Below are 15,639 nucleotides of genomic sequence, written 5' to 3'. Positions count from 1 at the left end.
TCTGAATCAGTTGGTAATTCTTTAGAAGTAGCATCTTGTGATAAAGTTGCAACTCTTGTTATTGTTTTGTGAATTACGGATTTTCTAGAGTGGTTCAAAGCTGTTTGGTATTAACATAAAGTGAGCAATTCGATGCTATTTAACTCTGCTAAGAGATTAAAAATAGGTTTTTCCGCAACAAAAAAGTTTTTGCAGTAACTAAAATATTTGGAAGAGAAATAGGCTGATACGGATGTAGGCAGAGCCTTTTATAAAAACCAGGAGGCAGCTTCTTCATGCTTTTACACCTTAAATGTGATGCCTTAATCTGATATATGTTTGGTGTAGAGGCAGACAAGCTGATGCCTTTTACACAAATTTTGGTTCACTTTATAGAAATTGAGTAAGAGTGTTTCAAAATATGCATCAGACGAAGCCACATTTTGAATTCAAAAGACTTCTAAAGGGTTAAATGTTCTTCTACAAAACTAATACTGAATTATGGTCAAATCAAGGAGCAGTATACAACCATGCAGAACTACCTCCTGGTTACCCAGACTTCACTGTCTTACCTGTTCTGAGAAGTTTTTAAAAATTAGATTTTTGCTTTTATTGCCATAAACTTTGCTCTTCTGTGTTAGTATGAAATACAGAGCCCCACGTGCCATGAAATATATTTAAAATACATTTAAATTAGGGTTGCCATATTTCAAAAAGTGAAAATCTGGACACAATAGTTGAATTATTATTTTTTGCAAGAACTCAAAAAAGTGGGGGGTTTTGCTGTTTTTTAGGAAAATCGGCAAAAAACCAACACTTCCAGTGTGGGATGCCATATATCCAGGTTTTCCCATACATTTTAACAGCTTACGGAAAATTCCGCCTAGACACCATTTTCAGCAGACTAATCCCAGCTATGTCCAGGGATTTCCGGATATATGATAGACCTATTTAAATATATTTAGAATACAGGGCAGCTGAAATCCTCCAGCAGGTTTTCAACCCCTGCTTTAAAGAGTGATGGCCATGGCAGAAAAATCAGTCCATGTAACACATGCATTGCATACACTCAATCTTATACTGGCCCTTGCCTCCCGAATATGAAGCAGAAAAGTGATGGCCGAACCAAAGTGGCATAACCTCATAAATTGATGAAAAATTCTAATTTGAACCCAGATTGGTGCCGTTTGGTATCTTGTCTGTTTTGTGGCCTTCATGAAGCAAAATAATTGCACTACAGTTCTTCAAGTGACAGGGAGTGTAAAGTGAGCTAAGAGGTGGAAGGGACCCTGGGGATCATCTGGTCCAGCCCCTGCAATGCAGGAATACACACCTGTCCCTTATGGGAATTAATCTGCAACCTTGGTGTTCTCAGCACCACACTTGTGTCCAGTACCTTGGAATACAGATGTAGCTGACTTGGTCCACTCACCTAAGATAGGATATTTTTTAACAATTTTTTTTCCTTGAAGACTGCTAGGAAACTTTTGAAAGTAGCATCCAGTAACACAACATACATAACTTCGCTTCTTTAATACATAGGTATTGCATCATGTTACAAGAGATTATATAAAATGCAGCAATTATGTAAACAACTAGATACTTCTTCCTCAGAGTGCATATGCTTGTAAAAATGCAATGCACTGCATAAAAGGAAACTGCTGCCATAGAATTCTAAATATTGGCACAGAAACAAAAACAGCTATAATAAGTGCCTTGGGCAAAGTGCAAAGGCAACCCTATAATGGACTATGGACTTCTTAGCTAGTCTTGAGTAAAAGCTGGCTGGTTCCTAATTCCAGTGAAGTTTGGATATTTTTGCATCATGTTTTTAAAAGGATGGGAAAATTCTGTAACTATAATGTTTTCATATGTAGGCAGCAAGCAAAGCATAGTTGTTTACATTTCTTTCAACAGGTTTGAGACAGCGGGATCTTACAGAATAGGAGAGGTCTATTATGAGCTCCACTCACAGTGCCAGATATTCAGCCTATGAACAGGCATGTGACTTAAGTAATAATATACTGTAAATGAAAATAGGGTTTAGAGAACACTGGTGTGGCTTCTGACTGTGAAAGAGCTGACTGGGAGAAATGCACACACACCATTATTGTTTGTCCAGCTCTCCCTCTTGCTTCTGTAGACTATTATCACAAAGGATTTCTAATCACATTCCCTGCCCCTCCTCTAGAGTCCAATGCCATTTATAAATAGACAGAACAATAAGTAGACAGAACAATATATAAAATAATAACTTCAGCAGTGTTATTAAAACAAAAGTGTATTTCAGAGGATCAGAGTTGAATTCCAGAGATTCACCAGAGGCTCCAGGTAAAGTACACCTTTAATCTTTGGCTTGCTATTGATTACATTTCAGTTCTACAAGGTACCATTTCTCGTATACGCTTACATAGATAGTTAGACCACTGCAACCACACACAACACAACCTACCTGCCATATCTAGTTACCTTCACAAGTCCAAGCCTTTGTTGAAAGTATTCCAGCTGGCCTAGGTATCAGTTTCATAGGTTTTCTGCTTCCACTTTCTAACTTACAGTTTGACTGAAAACAAAGGGGTGGTGAAAGTAAATGGAAAGATGCTAAAACCCTATGAAGTGATCTTGGGTAGTAGGCATCTATAGGACCTTCAGGATTTTTGACAAATAATTGATACCTTTCATAATCACTGGAGAATTAGTACGTGGCCTCTAGTATACTGGACTACAACTCCCATCATTGTATTTTAATTGTATTTTAATTTTGTTTTTAAGTTGTAATCATTCAACTTGTTTTTATTATTTCTTGTAAGCTGCCCTGAGCCCGGCCTTGGCTGGGGAGGGCGGGGTATAAATAAAAATTATTATTATTATTATTATTATTATTATTATTATTATTATCATCATCATCATCTGTGATGGTTTCATCTGCTAAATTTCAACTTGGAATGCAACTTAAAAGGCATGTCTGCATTGCCTCCCTAACACTCATTGGTGGGACGAACAGGATTGCTGAGGAATTATTTTAATTATTTCCTCCATTCCATTTCATGCTAGCATACAAGGAAAGGTAACAACTTGTAATTAATACATCATGTACTGATGTTGCTTAATAGCAAATGTCTCTTTAAAAGATCCCAATTACTATAGATAATCTCAACTAGATTGCCCAGTTAAATTATCCTTTGATAATTAACCAAATGAATTGCAATGTTCATGCTGATAATTAACAGTACTAATCTGGTGTGTGAGATCACACTCGCTTTCAGTATTCTCATTTTGGCTGTAGACTTGCCAAAGATGAAGCCTGAGCACCAGGTTTCCTTCTCATTTTAGTTGATGTAGATTAAGTAGGCATTGATTTTATTTTCATTTTAGTATCACAGGCCAAACTGATGTGCGATGATTGGATGCACTGTAGGGAAGATGCAAAATGGATCAGGGTATCACCATGCGGGATGGGGGTGGTTATTTCTTTGGAAAACATTCTTCCCACCCCTTGCTGCTAAGTGATGCAAATTTTCTGTGTAGAAAAATAAGATCCCAGCCCCCAGACCAGTGTATCAAAAACAGAGCAGCCTGGAGAACATGGGAACTGGCTGTTCTCGCTTTACATTAGTCTCTGAGGCCCCAATTTTAAAAAGAAATGGTTAACATCTGAATGCCTACTTTTGAAACACAGGCAGCATGACAAGCAAACAGTAAAGAAAAACAATGGGATCTCTCTAGTTAGCTTGCTACTATTTGGACAGAACTGCTAACCCAGACCTTTTCTGTCTAGTCTCTCTGTTCCAACAGATACACTGGGCTGGTTCGCATATAATATGGATATGACAACAAGACTCATTACACTTGACCACTGGCTATAATGGCTGGTGAGAGTTGTAATCCAAGAACATTTGGAGGGTCACATGTTCCCCATCCCTGGTTTAAAGACCAACAGATTTGTTGTGGCATACATTTTTATGAAACCAAGCCTGCTTTGCCACTTCATGCATCTGATTAAGTGGACTCTAACCCACCAAAAGATATGCTAAAATAAATCTGTTCGCTACCAAGGTGCTAATTACAAGGAATTTTTCTTGCCAGCTTTTTTTTTTTGCTGCATCAGACAAGCAGAGCAATCTTGTACATGTTTACTAGTCTTAGGCCCACTGTGTTTTATGACACTTCCTAGTAAGTCTCACAAGCTGGAGGAAGGTAGTGGTGCAGTCGGGCAATTTTAGACTCCGGACTTACTGGTTTGATAGCTCTCCCATTTATTACTTCACCTCTTCACAAATGCTACAGCATTTGGGGGACCCTCCTACTTCTCCTGCTGAGGAGGGCCCCCTAGCCTTGTCCAGAAGATGGTCTAACTTTACTTTTCCCCAAAACCACTTCCATAGCTGTCAACGTTTTCCTTTTTTAAAGGGAAATTCCCTTATTCCGAATAGGATTCCTCGCAAGAAAAGGGAAAAGTTGACAGCTATGCTTAACACCCCAATCTCAGGTACGTTTATTTGGGACTCAGCTCCGTGGGGCTCTTTCTCAAGAAAACAAACGCAAGGAGACCACCCTCTTCTGAGCCTCGCCCTTCAAATTCCCGACCCCCAGCCTGGCAAACACAGCAGCCTTCACTCTGCGCACCGCATACGTACCCTTTAACCTCCAGTGTGTACACGCGCGTCACCATAACACGCCTGAGGCAACCGCAATGCGCGAGACCTTCAAACTTGGCTTCCTGGGAAAGCCAAGGATCTCTCCCAAAACAAGCATATCTGGGTCGAAAGCTACAGCAGCGGCGCTTGCGAAGAGGGCACCCCCCAGATGCGCGCTCCGGGCGCCCCCGCGATTGGATGCCGCCTCGGAACGCCCTCGAGCTTTCTGGGAAATACTCCCCAGCGGCGGGTTGCTGGAGCCGGTTGGCGAAGCCCGACCACCCCCGTCCCCCGAAGCCTTTCGGCGCCCTCCGACTCCACCTTCCGAGGGGGCGTGGAGAGTGTCGCCACCGCCTCTGCGCAGCAGCCATTAGCCGCTCGCTGGCGTCGTGGGATTGTGACCAAGCGGGGCTCCTCCCCGCTGCTAGCGCGCACCCGATATAACGCTTCCCTCCCGGCTGTCGGCGCTCAGGTGGAGTTTGCGGCGACTAGAAGACTAGAAGGCGGAAGAAGCGAGTGGCAGCGCGGCGACCACCGAGAGAAACCCCTTCCTGCACGCCAGGCGCTGAGAAGGAGCCAGGCAGGGCGAGCCACAGAAGCTGCCCGGGAGTGCCCAGCCCCGCGCCGGGAGAGCTCGCTCCGTGTCCCTCTTACTCCCTGCCTCGCCCCGCATCCGTGAGGGCGTGCGAGGAAGAGGAGGTGGTTGTTGTGAGGCGATGTACCCTCTGGGCTCCACCTGGAATATCTCCTTCGCGGGCTGCGGGTTCTTGGGGGTGTACCACATCGGGGTCGCCAGCTGCCTCCAAGAGCACGCGCCTTTCTTGGTGGCGAATGCCAAGAACATTTATGGCGCCTCGGCCGGAGCCCTGACGGCTACAGCCCTGGTCACTGGAGCCTGCCTAGGTAAGGAGCCTGCCTGTGTCATCCTGTGCCTTTGCGTTCCCCTTCTGCGCGGTGGGTGGAAAGCAAAAACAGCCTCTTGGGAGAGGGGCGCCTTCCTGTCAGCCCTGCCGCTTTCCCTTTCCTTCTGAAGGAGGAATCCAGATGACGACGCGCGCCCCCAACCACCGAAACTAATGGGTGGGTGTGCTTGTTTCAGCGGTGACACACGCAGAGACGGGGCGGGGGGGGGGACAGACACACACATACCGCTTATTTGATCCACAGAACGGATGACTCTCACCTTTTCTGGTTCACGTGAACCTGCCTCATGCTGAGTCAGACCTTAGTACTGCATGCAAAACATACGCTCTTTTGCTGAACCATCCCCTTTTCTCTTCCTTGTTATTAATGTGTCACTTGGGTGTGGGTAGGTACAGGCTTGGATTCTGTTTAAAAGGTTTGCATACTTCTGCTCTTCTGTGGAGATCTCAGGGTTGTTTACAAAAACAATATAAAACTGAAATAATGTGTTTTATGTGTTGACTGTTTTCATTTTAAAATGTAATAAAATAAAACTCCAAAAAAAATTAATTGTCTTTACCTCGTACCTAAAAGACAACAATTTTGGCACTGGCAAGGCCTCTGGGGAGGGTATTGCTCCCTGGTTTTCACCTGCCTTACTTTACTTCGATGGTGTGGGGCCCTGGAAAGATGATCTCGAGGCACAGAGAAGTTGATATAGGAGCAGGTGTTTCTTCAGGTACCTGAGCCCTAATTTATGTAGTGCTTCAAAATGGACTGGAAGCCATGGAAGTTATTTCAATGCTGGGAAGTTAAGTTTCTACCAAGCAGACCGAGGCAATAGCTTAGTACCTGTTTTTTGAACTACCCAAAGTTTCTGAATTGTCTTCAAAGCAGCATGTACAATGCAACACAGTACTCAACCCCAGTGTGTGTGTGTATACAGGATAAGTCCTTTAAGAGAGGCCCCATGGATACGGGGTACACATGTTCCACGGGGCCTCTTTTAAAAGACTCACCCTGTGTATATATATTGTTATGAATCTGTGGGTGCAAGACACCCTACCTTCTTGGAACCAATTGTTGTTGGCATCTGTCTGTCTTGAAAGACAATGAAGTGTGCATTTGGGGGTGAAGTCAGATGGACTACCTTCTCAGGCAGATGAGTCCCACCTGCCCCACACTTCCCTCTACAGCAGGGGTCAGCAACCTAAGGCCCATGGGCCGGAAGCAGCCCGCGGAGGTCGTTTGACCAGCCCGCAAGCTGCCCTCGAACCGAGCTGCCCGCTTGTGCACTGTGCTAAACCGGCTCGGGGACTTGCTTCCACAGCACCAAAAATTGCATCTGCACAGACGCAGATACCAAATATCAGCAAAAACATATTCTCATAGTAGCATCTCAAAAGCATTTTGCCCTTCCCTAAATATTCATTCATAGTCTATGGGCTTCATGGATTCAGATATGTTTTCTACCATATCTTATAAGTGGTGTTGTTTTGTTAATCTTGATTTATTATTTGCTTATCTCTCCGGGAACCTGGAACACAATAAAGCTGCATGTCCTCTAAGTTAGATCATCTGTTTGTTTTCAAGCCCTCTGTATGCACACTATCTGAAAGGGAGTGTGGTGTGCATTAGGGGGCACTAACTGTCCTTTAAAAGGATAGTTAGTATTTGTTTTTACCTTCAAAATTGTCTCTCGTGGAATTCTCATAAAGCTTTCTTATAAAGTGGTGGTTTTTTTTAAAAAAAAGGTTTCTAAGGCTGCAATACTGTACTGTGACTTAATTCTGAGTAAATATTCTTAGAATTGGGCAGCAAGAATCCTCCTTGAAACATGAGCTTAGTCTGTGCTGGACTGAAGGAAACAAGATGTGAATTGCCAACTGCCAGCTCTGGACTAGGTGACTCCAAGGTCCATTCCAACCCTAAAATTATATGATTATTTCCTCCTCGGTTGCAGGGATTTTGTGCCCTTAACACCCTAACAGATAGAAATCCAGCAGATAAAACAGAGCCTTTGTTTGTTGGGAAAACCTTTCATTGCTAATTTTTTATTTGACCTGCAGCAACTGAAGGCCCAAAGGGTATGCCAGGGAAACAAGGCAGGGGGTGGGTCAGTTCATTTGCTGGCTCTGCATGCAGCCCTGAGTAGTGAATGCACAAGTACTGTACTTTTGTTGGGGCTTATTCCTCTGGTATGACAGGATACAGTAATGTCATTATTCTGCATGTAGGGGCAACACACAGCTTTGTCGCAGAGCACTTGCTTTGCAAATAGAGGTTTCCTGATTCAGTCTCTGCTCTGGCATTGCCTGTTAAACAGGGACTTGACTAGCTGGTGATAAGGAAATACCCTTTTTTGCCTTAGACTTCAAAGAACTACTGTACTGCTTATCAGAGTAGCCAGTGCTGAACTAGGTAGACTAGTGGTTTTGCTCGTTATATAAGGTAGCTTTCTGTATTCCCAAACTGAGACCTGGTGGTAAGCAAGCACAGGGCTGAGCTTTCGCCAGTGGCATTGCGGGAGGGGGGGCACCCCGGGTGCCATGTCTGGGGGTGGTGACAAGAAGGCACCCCGCGGGGTGCTCGCACCGCCACAGCCGCATGTGGAGGATACTCCGTTCACAGCTGCAGCCGCGAACAGAGGATCCCGCCACCGTCCATATGTTGTTCGAGTGGTGCTGGTCGCAAACCGCTATGTACAACGCATGTGCGCTGTCACGCGCATGGACTCTATGTAGTGATGCCGCACATGCGCCCTATGTAGCGACACCGCGCATGCGTCATATGTAGCGGCGCAACGAGTGTGCAGCTGGTGGTTTGCCCCACCCCGGGTGTTGGTTAGCCTTCGTTTGTCCCTGGCTTTCGCCAAGACTAATTCCTAACTATAGAATAGCTAGGAAGTTCCCTGGTTTCAGCTTTCCCCATTGCATAGTTATAGAACATTGCTTCTGGTGACTTTCTTTTAGGCCATTCCTGCTAGTGGGTAGGGGTCTATTTGGGAAGAAGTAGGAAAGCATAATACAGTGGTGCCCCGCAAGACAAATGCCTCGCAAGATGGAAAACCCGCTACACGAAAGGTTTTTCCGTTTTTCAATGTGCTTCACAGGACGAATTTCCCTATGGGCTTGCTTCGCAAGATGAAAATGTCTTGCGAGTCTTGAGATTTTTTTTTTGCTCCCCCCTTTTTTCTAAGCCGCTAAGCCTTTAATAGCCTTTTAGCAGCTAAGCCGCTAAGCCACTAAGGCTTTAATAGCCGCTAAACCGCTAATAGCGCTAATCCGCTAAGCCGCTAATAGGGTTGCTTCGCAAGACGAAAAAACTGCTAGACGAAGATACTCGCGGAATGGATTAATTTCGTCTTGCTAGGCACCACTGTACGTGTTCAGTGCAAGTGGCAATGAAATGACATAACCTTTCGTACATCATGTGAATGTTTACCATGAGTGCACACTTGCCAATGAGCAGCAACCAATCTCAGCTCTTGAATGAGTCTTTCCTACATGTTTTACACATACAGTCCTGTACATGCAAATTTGCTGCTCACATCCATCTATTCCTTTTGCTGTCCGTTCACCAATATAAATACCTATAAGCTTTAAAACATGGGTGGCTTATGGCCACATTTATTGTGTACTTTATCATCAGTAAGAACAGTGTTCAAGTGGCCACTTATTTTAATCTTGCTTGTAATCTTACTGGTAAGCAAAATTAGGCAAACCATTCTGTCATGGAGATTGTACCTTGTGCTGTAATTGCTGGTGATAATGAACATACTTTTGTACTTTGTTTTGTGATTAGTCATTTGAAAGATTCCCTTTCAATTCCATTGGTAATTTAATCAGCTTTGGTGAACAAGAACAGTGTAGAGAAAGTTTTCAACCATTTTTTAGAATGCTTAAAAAAAAGATGTGTTTGCTGCCATGGGCTCCTTCAGGAAGAAGGGCAGGATGTAAATTGTATTCTTACAGCTTTTGCCATTCTGGGGCCCTCCAGATGTTCTGAACTAGAACTTCCATCACTGCAGAGCACAGAGAGCACCTGGATGGTGCAGGCTGTTTTACACACAAGTGCACACTGGTAATCTAATCTTCATTTACTCATTGCCCACCTACACTAGGAGCCATATATGTACATTCATCCCATGGATTCTGGATCAAACACTTCTTTAAAAAGCAAATGGCAGCTGAAACAGCCCAATGAGATATAAAGTGGAGCTATGAACTTTGTAGAGGTAGAAACAACAGGAACCCAGGCTTGTTTTGTTAATTAAAAATACCTTTACAAAGTGAGTGATACTAATGAGCATCTAGAAACTTCCAGGTGTAAACTTATTAAGATGCGCCCCATGGAGTAACCAGACTTACTGGTTATGGGATGTATAGTCTTGAAATTCATTTAAAGTGACGTTACATGCCTCTGAGCTTCAGTTGGAGTCACTCCCAATGAGAAAACTCAATATGTATTCATATTGTGTATGCATACAGTATCTGTTTTAATTGTGGCTCAGGAAAGGAAATCCATAATTAAGATTGCCCAAATTTCTGTTAAAACAGACACAAACAAATTTAAAGCCTCTGCTGTTCACTTTGTGTTGTATTTGTTATTTATTCAGTAAGCTGTGCTATATCCCTGAATACAAAGTGGATGGGAGATAAAGCCCTGGATGTTGCTTTCAAAATCCACAAGTTCCTAATTACAGTAGGTTCCTGCCAGCTCCTTCCCAAAAATCTATCTTGCAGATTCCATACTGGTTGCATTATATGGACACTTTCATTGTCACTCTTTTATGGAGGAAGAACAAACTTGCATTTGCCCTCAGAAAGCTGTTTTTCTTTCTAGGGAGGTGAATGAGAGGGGGTAGAGAGAATGTGTTCACACTCCTGTTTTCTGTGCATTCCCAGTTCTGGGGTTTTGATCCAGAACACAACATTAACTCAATATGTATCCTGTATTTTGTTATGAAATATTGCCATTTGATGCACTGTTTCTCAAACCAGCTTCACACTGATTGGAGTCCTTAAGCCCAGTGGTGGAAGAAAATGAGTGCGGGGGGAGCACACCGCCCCTGGCAGTGCAATCCCAGTGGGGTGCCATCGCGGCTGCCCCCCCCCCGGTGCTGGGCACCACGCCCCTGCAGGCGGCGTGCCCTGCCCCCAGGATGTGTGCCATGCCCCTGCGGGCAGTGAAGGCTTCCAGTGCTGCCTGTGAACATGTGCCCTGACTGTAAGAAATTGTTGATCTGTTAAAGAGCACTTAATTGGTTTTCTGCCAGAATAGATAATAATGCTATTTAGGGCTTCTAGGAACAGTTTGGCACATACACATTGATTATCCTATGCTCTCTAAGGCTTAGAATCATAGAACTGTAGAGTTGGAAAATACCCTCAGGGTCATCTAGCCAACCCCCTGCAATGCAAGAATCCTGCCCACAACTGTCCCTGGGTTGCTGGGATGCACTGACCAATTCCACCACTAAGCACCATTGAGTTTTCACATTGGGAATGACTTTTTAACGTTTAGACAAGCTACTCACAACTAGGCAAAGTTTCTCTAGGTCTGCAGATTTCTCTAGTTCTAAGGCTATAATTACCTGATAAGAGAAGAAGGGAAAGGCTAATGAAGGCTAAGGTGTGGATTTAGCAGGTGCCTTCTGTGCCGGCTTTTGAACGCCTGCTGCAAACTTTTCTATCCTGTCATGCCTATGCAGGGAATTAAGAGTACATCCCCCACAATGGTCTATTGATGTTTGCATTTAATTTCTTTTTGCTTTTAACTTGTTATGATGTTACTGTTTGGTTTTATGTTTTTATATTGCTGTAAACCACTGTGATATCTTTTTATGATACAGTGGTATGTAAATATTTTTATAAATAAATGAAATGTTCTGTCATGCCCATGGTGAATAGTAATCTAGTAAAATTTGCATGCATATACCTTTACAACTACGGCGCCATTTCTGGGGCCTTTTTTGTTTTGGGGTCAGGGGATTGGTCAAGCCTATGGAGGGTTAGTCACATTTTGATCCGGCCCACTGGATAAAAGCCCTGTGGGGTTAGGTTTGAGGAAAGGAAAGGAAAGAGAAGAGAAGAGAGGAAGTGGACAGAGTGGCTGGTGGAGTTTGTGGGAAGAAAGAGAATGACTGTGAAGGCGGATGGCGAAAGGAATAGTTAGACTGAGGGGGAGGAACAGTAGAAGATTTCATATAGAGATGGCCTATCAACAGGAAATGATGTTGGTAATTGCCAGCTGATTATGCCAAACCGCCTCCATGCACGCCACAATTCCGTTTCTGGCTGTGCCCTTGCACCATCGTTTTGTGGTTCATGGGCCTAAGTGATCTATCTCCAGCCTAGAGTGCTGTACATCTGCATCACCAGATGCCTACATCTTCTCTCAATGGAAGTGTACTTCACCCAGTTGGGATGTTGAACACGTGGCTTCAGAATCATATACCCCAAAGTAATGTGTGTGTGAGCCAACCCTCAAAATCATATACTCCTACTCTTAAAAAAAAGTAGCATCCCTAGAACTTGACTTTATAGTTTTAGGGAATGATATCTTTGTTACCAACAAGTTATTTCCAATCTGTCACGTTGAGTTACCTTTGAGAGCAAAATGTCTGTCTCACAAGATCTAGCATAGCCTCAGTCCTGGGTTCAATTTCTCCCCACCCACCCCCTTTTTGCTGTGTGTGTTAGGGTCAATTTATATTAGTCCAAGTGTAGGAGCCAAAACAGGCATGGCAAAGGAGATTGCCATGAAATAACTTTTATTTTAAACATTTTTAAAAAAGCAATTGCTGGTGGCTCACAGTTCGGTAGGAAATAGTAGCTCTGAGTCAAGTAGTTTAGTGTCTAACCCTTTCCTTCCACGTTATTATTAGAATTTTAACATGCAGGCACATTCACACAATGAAGTTGTTCTTAGAACCAACTGCGAAATAATATAGGCATCATTTGGGAATCTTTTTTCCCCATCCAACAAAGTTGATCTTGGTTGCAGGAAGGGAGTGTCATGGTCAATGCAGAAATAGCATGGGAAGACGGTTAAACACCCCTTGCTCCTCTGCCAATCAAAACTGGAGCTTTAAATCTGTCGTGGCTTTTTGTCTATCACATTATTGTTGGCTTGGAACTAGAAGACTTGTACACACCCGTGTTGACCGCTGCCAAAGTCCTCTGTGCTCTTGCTGGGAAGCTGGCAACACATTTGCAGAAGTACCAGTGATGTACGGATGAGTCAGAAGAATCCCTGTTGTGATGGATCATATGTACCAGTATAGCTCAAGTATCTCCAAAGAAAATGCAAGTAACTGTGTTAGCTACTGCCAGAAAATGGTCATCAACAAGAAGTTATTTGAGGGAATCTTACTAGCCTTCTGAAGCATCACTAATCTTTGGCACAATCAGCAAAACCATTAAAGCATGCGAGGACATTCTCAGTAGTGAGGATTCATGCACACACATCCTCTACACTCTGCAGTCAAGAATTGCATATTTTGTGTGATAAAGATGTTTGACATTCCAGAGAGGTTTGCTTAGGATGATATAAGAAGGGTTTTATTAGTGTCTTCCTTAAGACCTTTGGTTCCAGCCTTGATCCAGGACTCAGTGTTGGCTACTCTGTGATCAGGTCTATGTCATCGGGTGATAAAGAAGCAAGTTTCCATGTGACTACAGGGAAAAGAATATGGCTTGACAGGAGACCCTCCTGTAAGGGTAGTGTTAGACATGCTTTTTGATCTGGTCTTCTGAGGCTACTCAGTAACTGTTCCCTTCGTAAGAGGATATTGTTGGCACCTTTGAGCCCTCAAAGACGTGTGGTGCAGTCCTAAGTGTGTTTATTTAGAAGTAATTCTAGTTGGGTTCACTAAGGTCTGTTCCCTAGCATGAGTGCAAGCGACTCAATCCTTAATTAAGGGTCTATGTTTCTATAGAATGTAACCTCTAATGTGCCCTGTTGTATATGAGCAGACCATATAGTTCAATCTTGTATAAGATCAGTGTTTCATTTGCAAGCAATGTGTGTTTGAGTTTTAGAAATAGTGACAAATGGAGATGAGAGAGCAATAAACTTGAAGTAAAGTACTAAGACAAGGATGGGCAACCTGCCGCCCTCCAGATGTTGCTCTACTACCAATTCCCATCACCTCTTATCATTGGCTAGGCTGATACGACTCCAACAGTGTCTTGATATTGCTCATCTGTGCACTAAGATATCAAGGAGTCCTATGCTTTTGCACTGTGAGCACTGTTCCTGTGTATTTGTGGCTAGGAAGGAATCTTCCCTAGGTTATATTCTGATGGTTATTAAATGTCTAAATTAATTTTTTGTTATCTCCTGTAGCATATAATAATTTGTTCCTTGGGGCATCTTCATGTGTTTGTCCCTAGACCTGTTCATTACTCTGCAGGAAGCATTGACATGGTGAATATTAATTTAGATATAAATGAATACAGCATATATATTGTCTTTCCAACAACAATGGTCCCCAAGCTGTTTTTCTAGCAAGGTAAAACCAACATAATAGTACCAACTAATAGCAGCGTTCAAAGGTAAAACATAATGAACCAAAAAATCATTAACACCCTATAAATCCTGTCTGAAAAGTATTCCTCTTAATAACTTTGTGGATTGCCTTTTGTAAGCATTTGCTATTCTGTGCAGATAGCATGCATTCCTGGGTTGTAGGCGTTGTCTGTTCTTGTCACAAGTTTTCCCTCATACTCATGCCTGAGAGAAGTGCTGTTTACAGTACATAATGTTAGGAACAGCTGTGCTTCATGTTCGGGTAGTCAGATAAAGGAGATGGTCACGTGATTTCAGAAATCAGCAATTGGCACAGGTCAGCTGCTAATCTCCTTTCAGAGCCCTTAGGGGGTTAAGGGTATATCAGGTGCAAGCTGGCTACTACTAAATTTGTTGTTCAATCATTTAACCATTATGTAACTACCTTGAGTCGGACTAAATCTCAGACCTCTCTCTTTAAGAATGTGATGGTAACTCCTTTTTTATGAGTGGGTGATCAGGTGACAACAGCATAACTTGGGGGCATTAAGGAGCCATCCTATTGAATTCTAACCTACTTCAAGAAGGGACCCCCAAGAGTCATTTAGTCCCCCTACAATACAGAAATCTTAACTAAAACATCCATAACAGATGACCATCCAATCTCTGCTTAAAAACTTCCAGGAAAGGAGAATCCACAACCTCCCATGGAAGACTGTTTCACTGTTGAACAGCTCTTACTGTCAGATAGTTTTTTCTGATGTTTGGAAACTCTTTTCTTGTATTGTGAAGAGAGGAACATGATTGCTAGATGATGAGCCTTCTCGTTATCTCCCTGTAACTCTTCCAATGCTTCAGAAGGCTCTAGATGTTTGAAGCCTCTTAGGAGTTTTGTGATGGTGGGGCACATCATTTGTCACTTTCTAAAGAGCCACCTTTAGTCCTGTCAGTTTGTCACTAGAGTATAAATAGAAAGAGAGAAGAATGAAATTCAGCCCCAGTTGTGCACCTATCCAGGCTGCCTTTGTTACTTGTGTTACTCAGTATGGACGTAACTTGCTTCAGGAAATGGGAGGCATTGTACAGTATAGGCTTTCTTGCTTCCGAGATCTGGATTCTGTGATAAGGCATCAGTACTAGAACTTTGCTAAATGAGTTTTCTTAATTGAGTTTTAATACCTCCTCCAATCTCTTACCACACTGTGAGCTGTTATGGACCAGATGCTCTGAACACTTTATAAGGGCCAGATGGGTGGAAGCATCAGCTTGTATAGAACACAACTGCCAGAACTGTGGTTCACTGGGGTTAATTGTTGCTCTAGTTTTGTTATGTCTACACTAGTTACCAGTTTTGTTTCTGGGCTCAATTCAAACCGTTCTTGTTGCCACCATTAGAATAGAAAACCTCCTTTTAAAAAATGTAATTGAATTTTTTGTCCACGGCTGTATTTTGTTCTTCCACATGATTGCAGTATGCAAGCAGCCATAATGTCTGACCATTGTTTAGTTAGAGGAGCCTACATTAATGAGACTCCCTTGCAAATTCTTGTTTGTGTACAATGCAAACCTGAATTGTGCAACTGTTCCCCCAGAAACAGACTTGTGG

The 15,639-nt window shown here is 43.1% G+C and overlaps 1 protein-coding gene across 2 annotated transcripts in view; it reads left to right on the top strand.

Annotated features, from left to right (window-relative positions):
• Positions 1-5,088: 5,088 nt before the first annotated feature.
• Positions 5,089-15,639, top strand: part of PNPLA2 (patatin like domain 2, triacylglycerol lipase) — a 43,156-nt gene continuing 32,605 nt past the window's right edge. The window contains exon 1 of one of the 2 annotated variants that reach the window (XM_082230463.1): positions 5,089-5,519. In XM_082230463.1, coding sequence (XP_082086589.1) covers positions 5,333-5,519 — 187 coding nt within the window. In that variant the 5' untranslated portion in view covers positions 5,089-5,332. The remainder of the gene's footprint in view (positions 5,520-15,639) is intronic. The other variant, XM_082230462.1, reaches the window with a different exon arrangement.

The sequence above is a fragment of the Podarcis vaucheri genome (assembly GCF_965113315.1).
Source record: "Podarcis vaucheri genome assembly, chromosome: 1".
In the NCBI taxonomy this organism is placed as follows: Eukaryota; Metazoa; Chordata; class Lepidosauria; order Squamata; family Lacertidae; genus Podarcis; species Podarcis vaucheri.
This window is presented reverse-complemented; position numbering and strand designations above follow the sequence as displayed.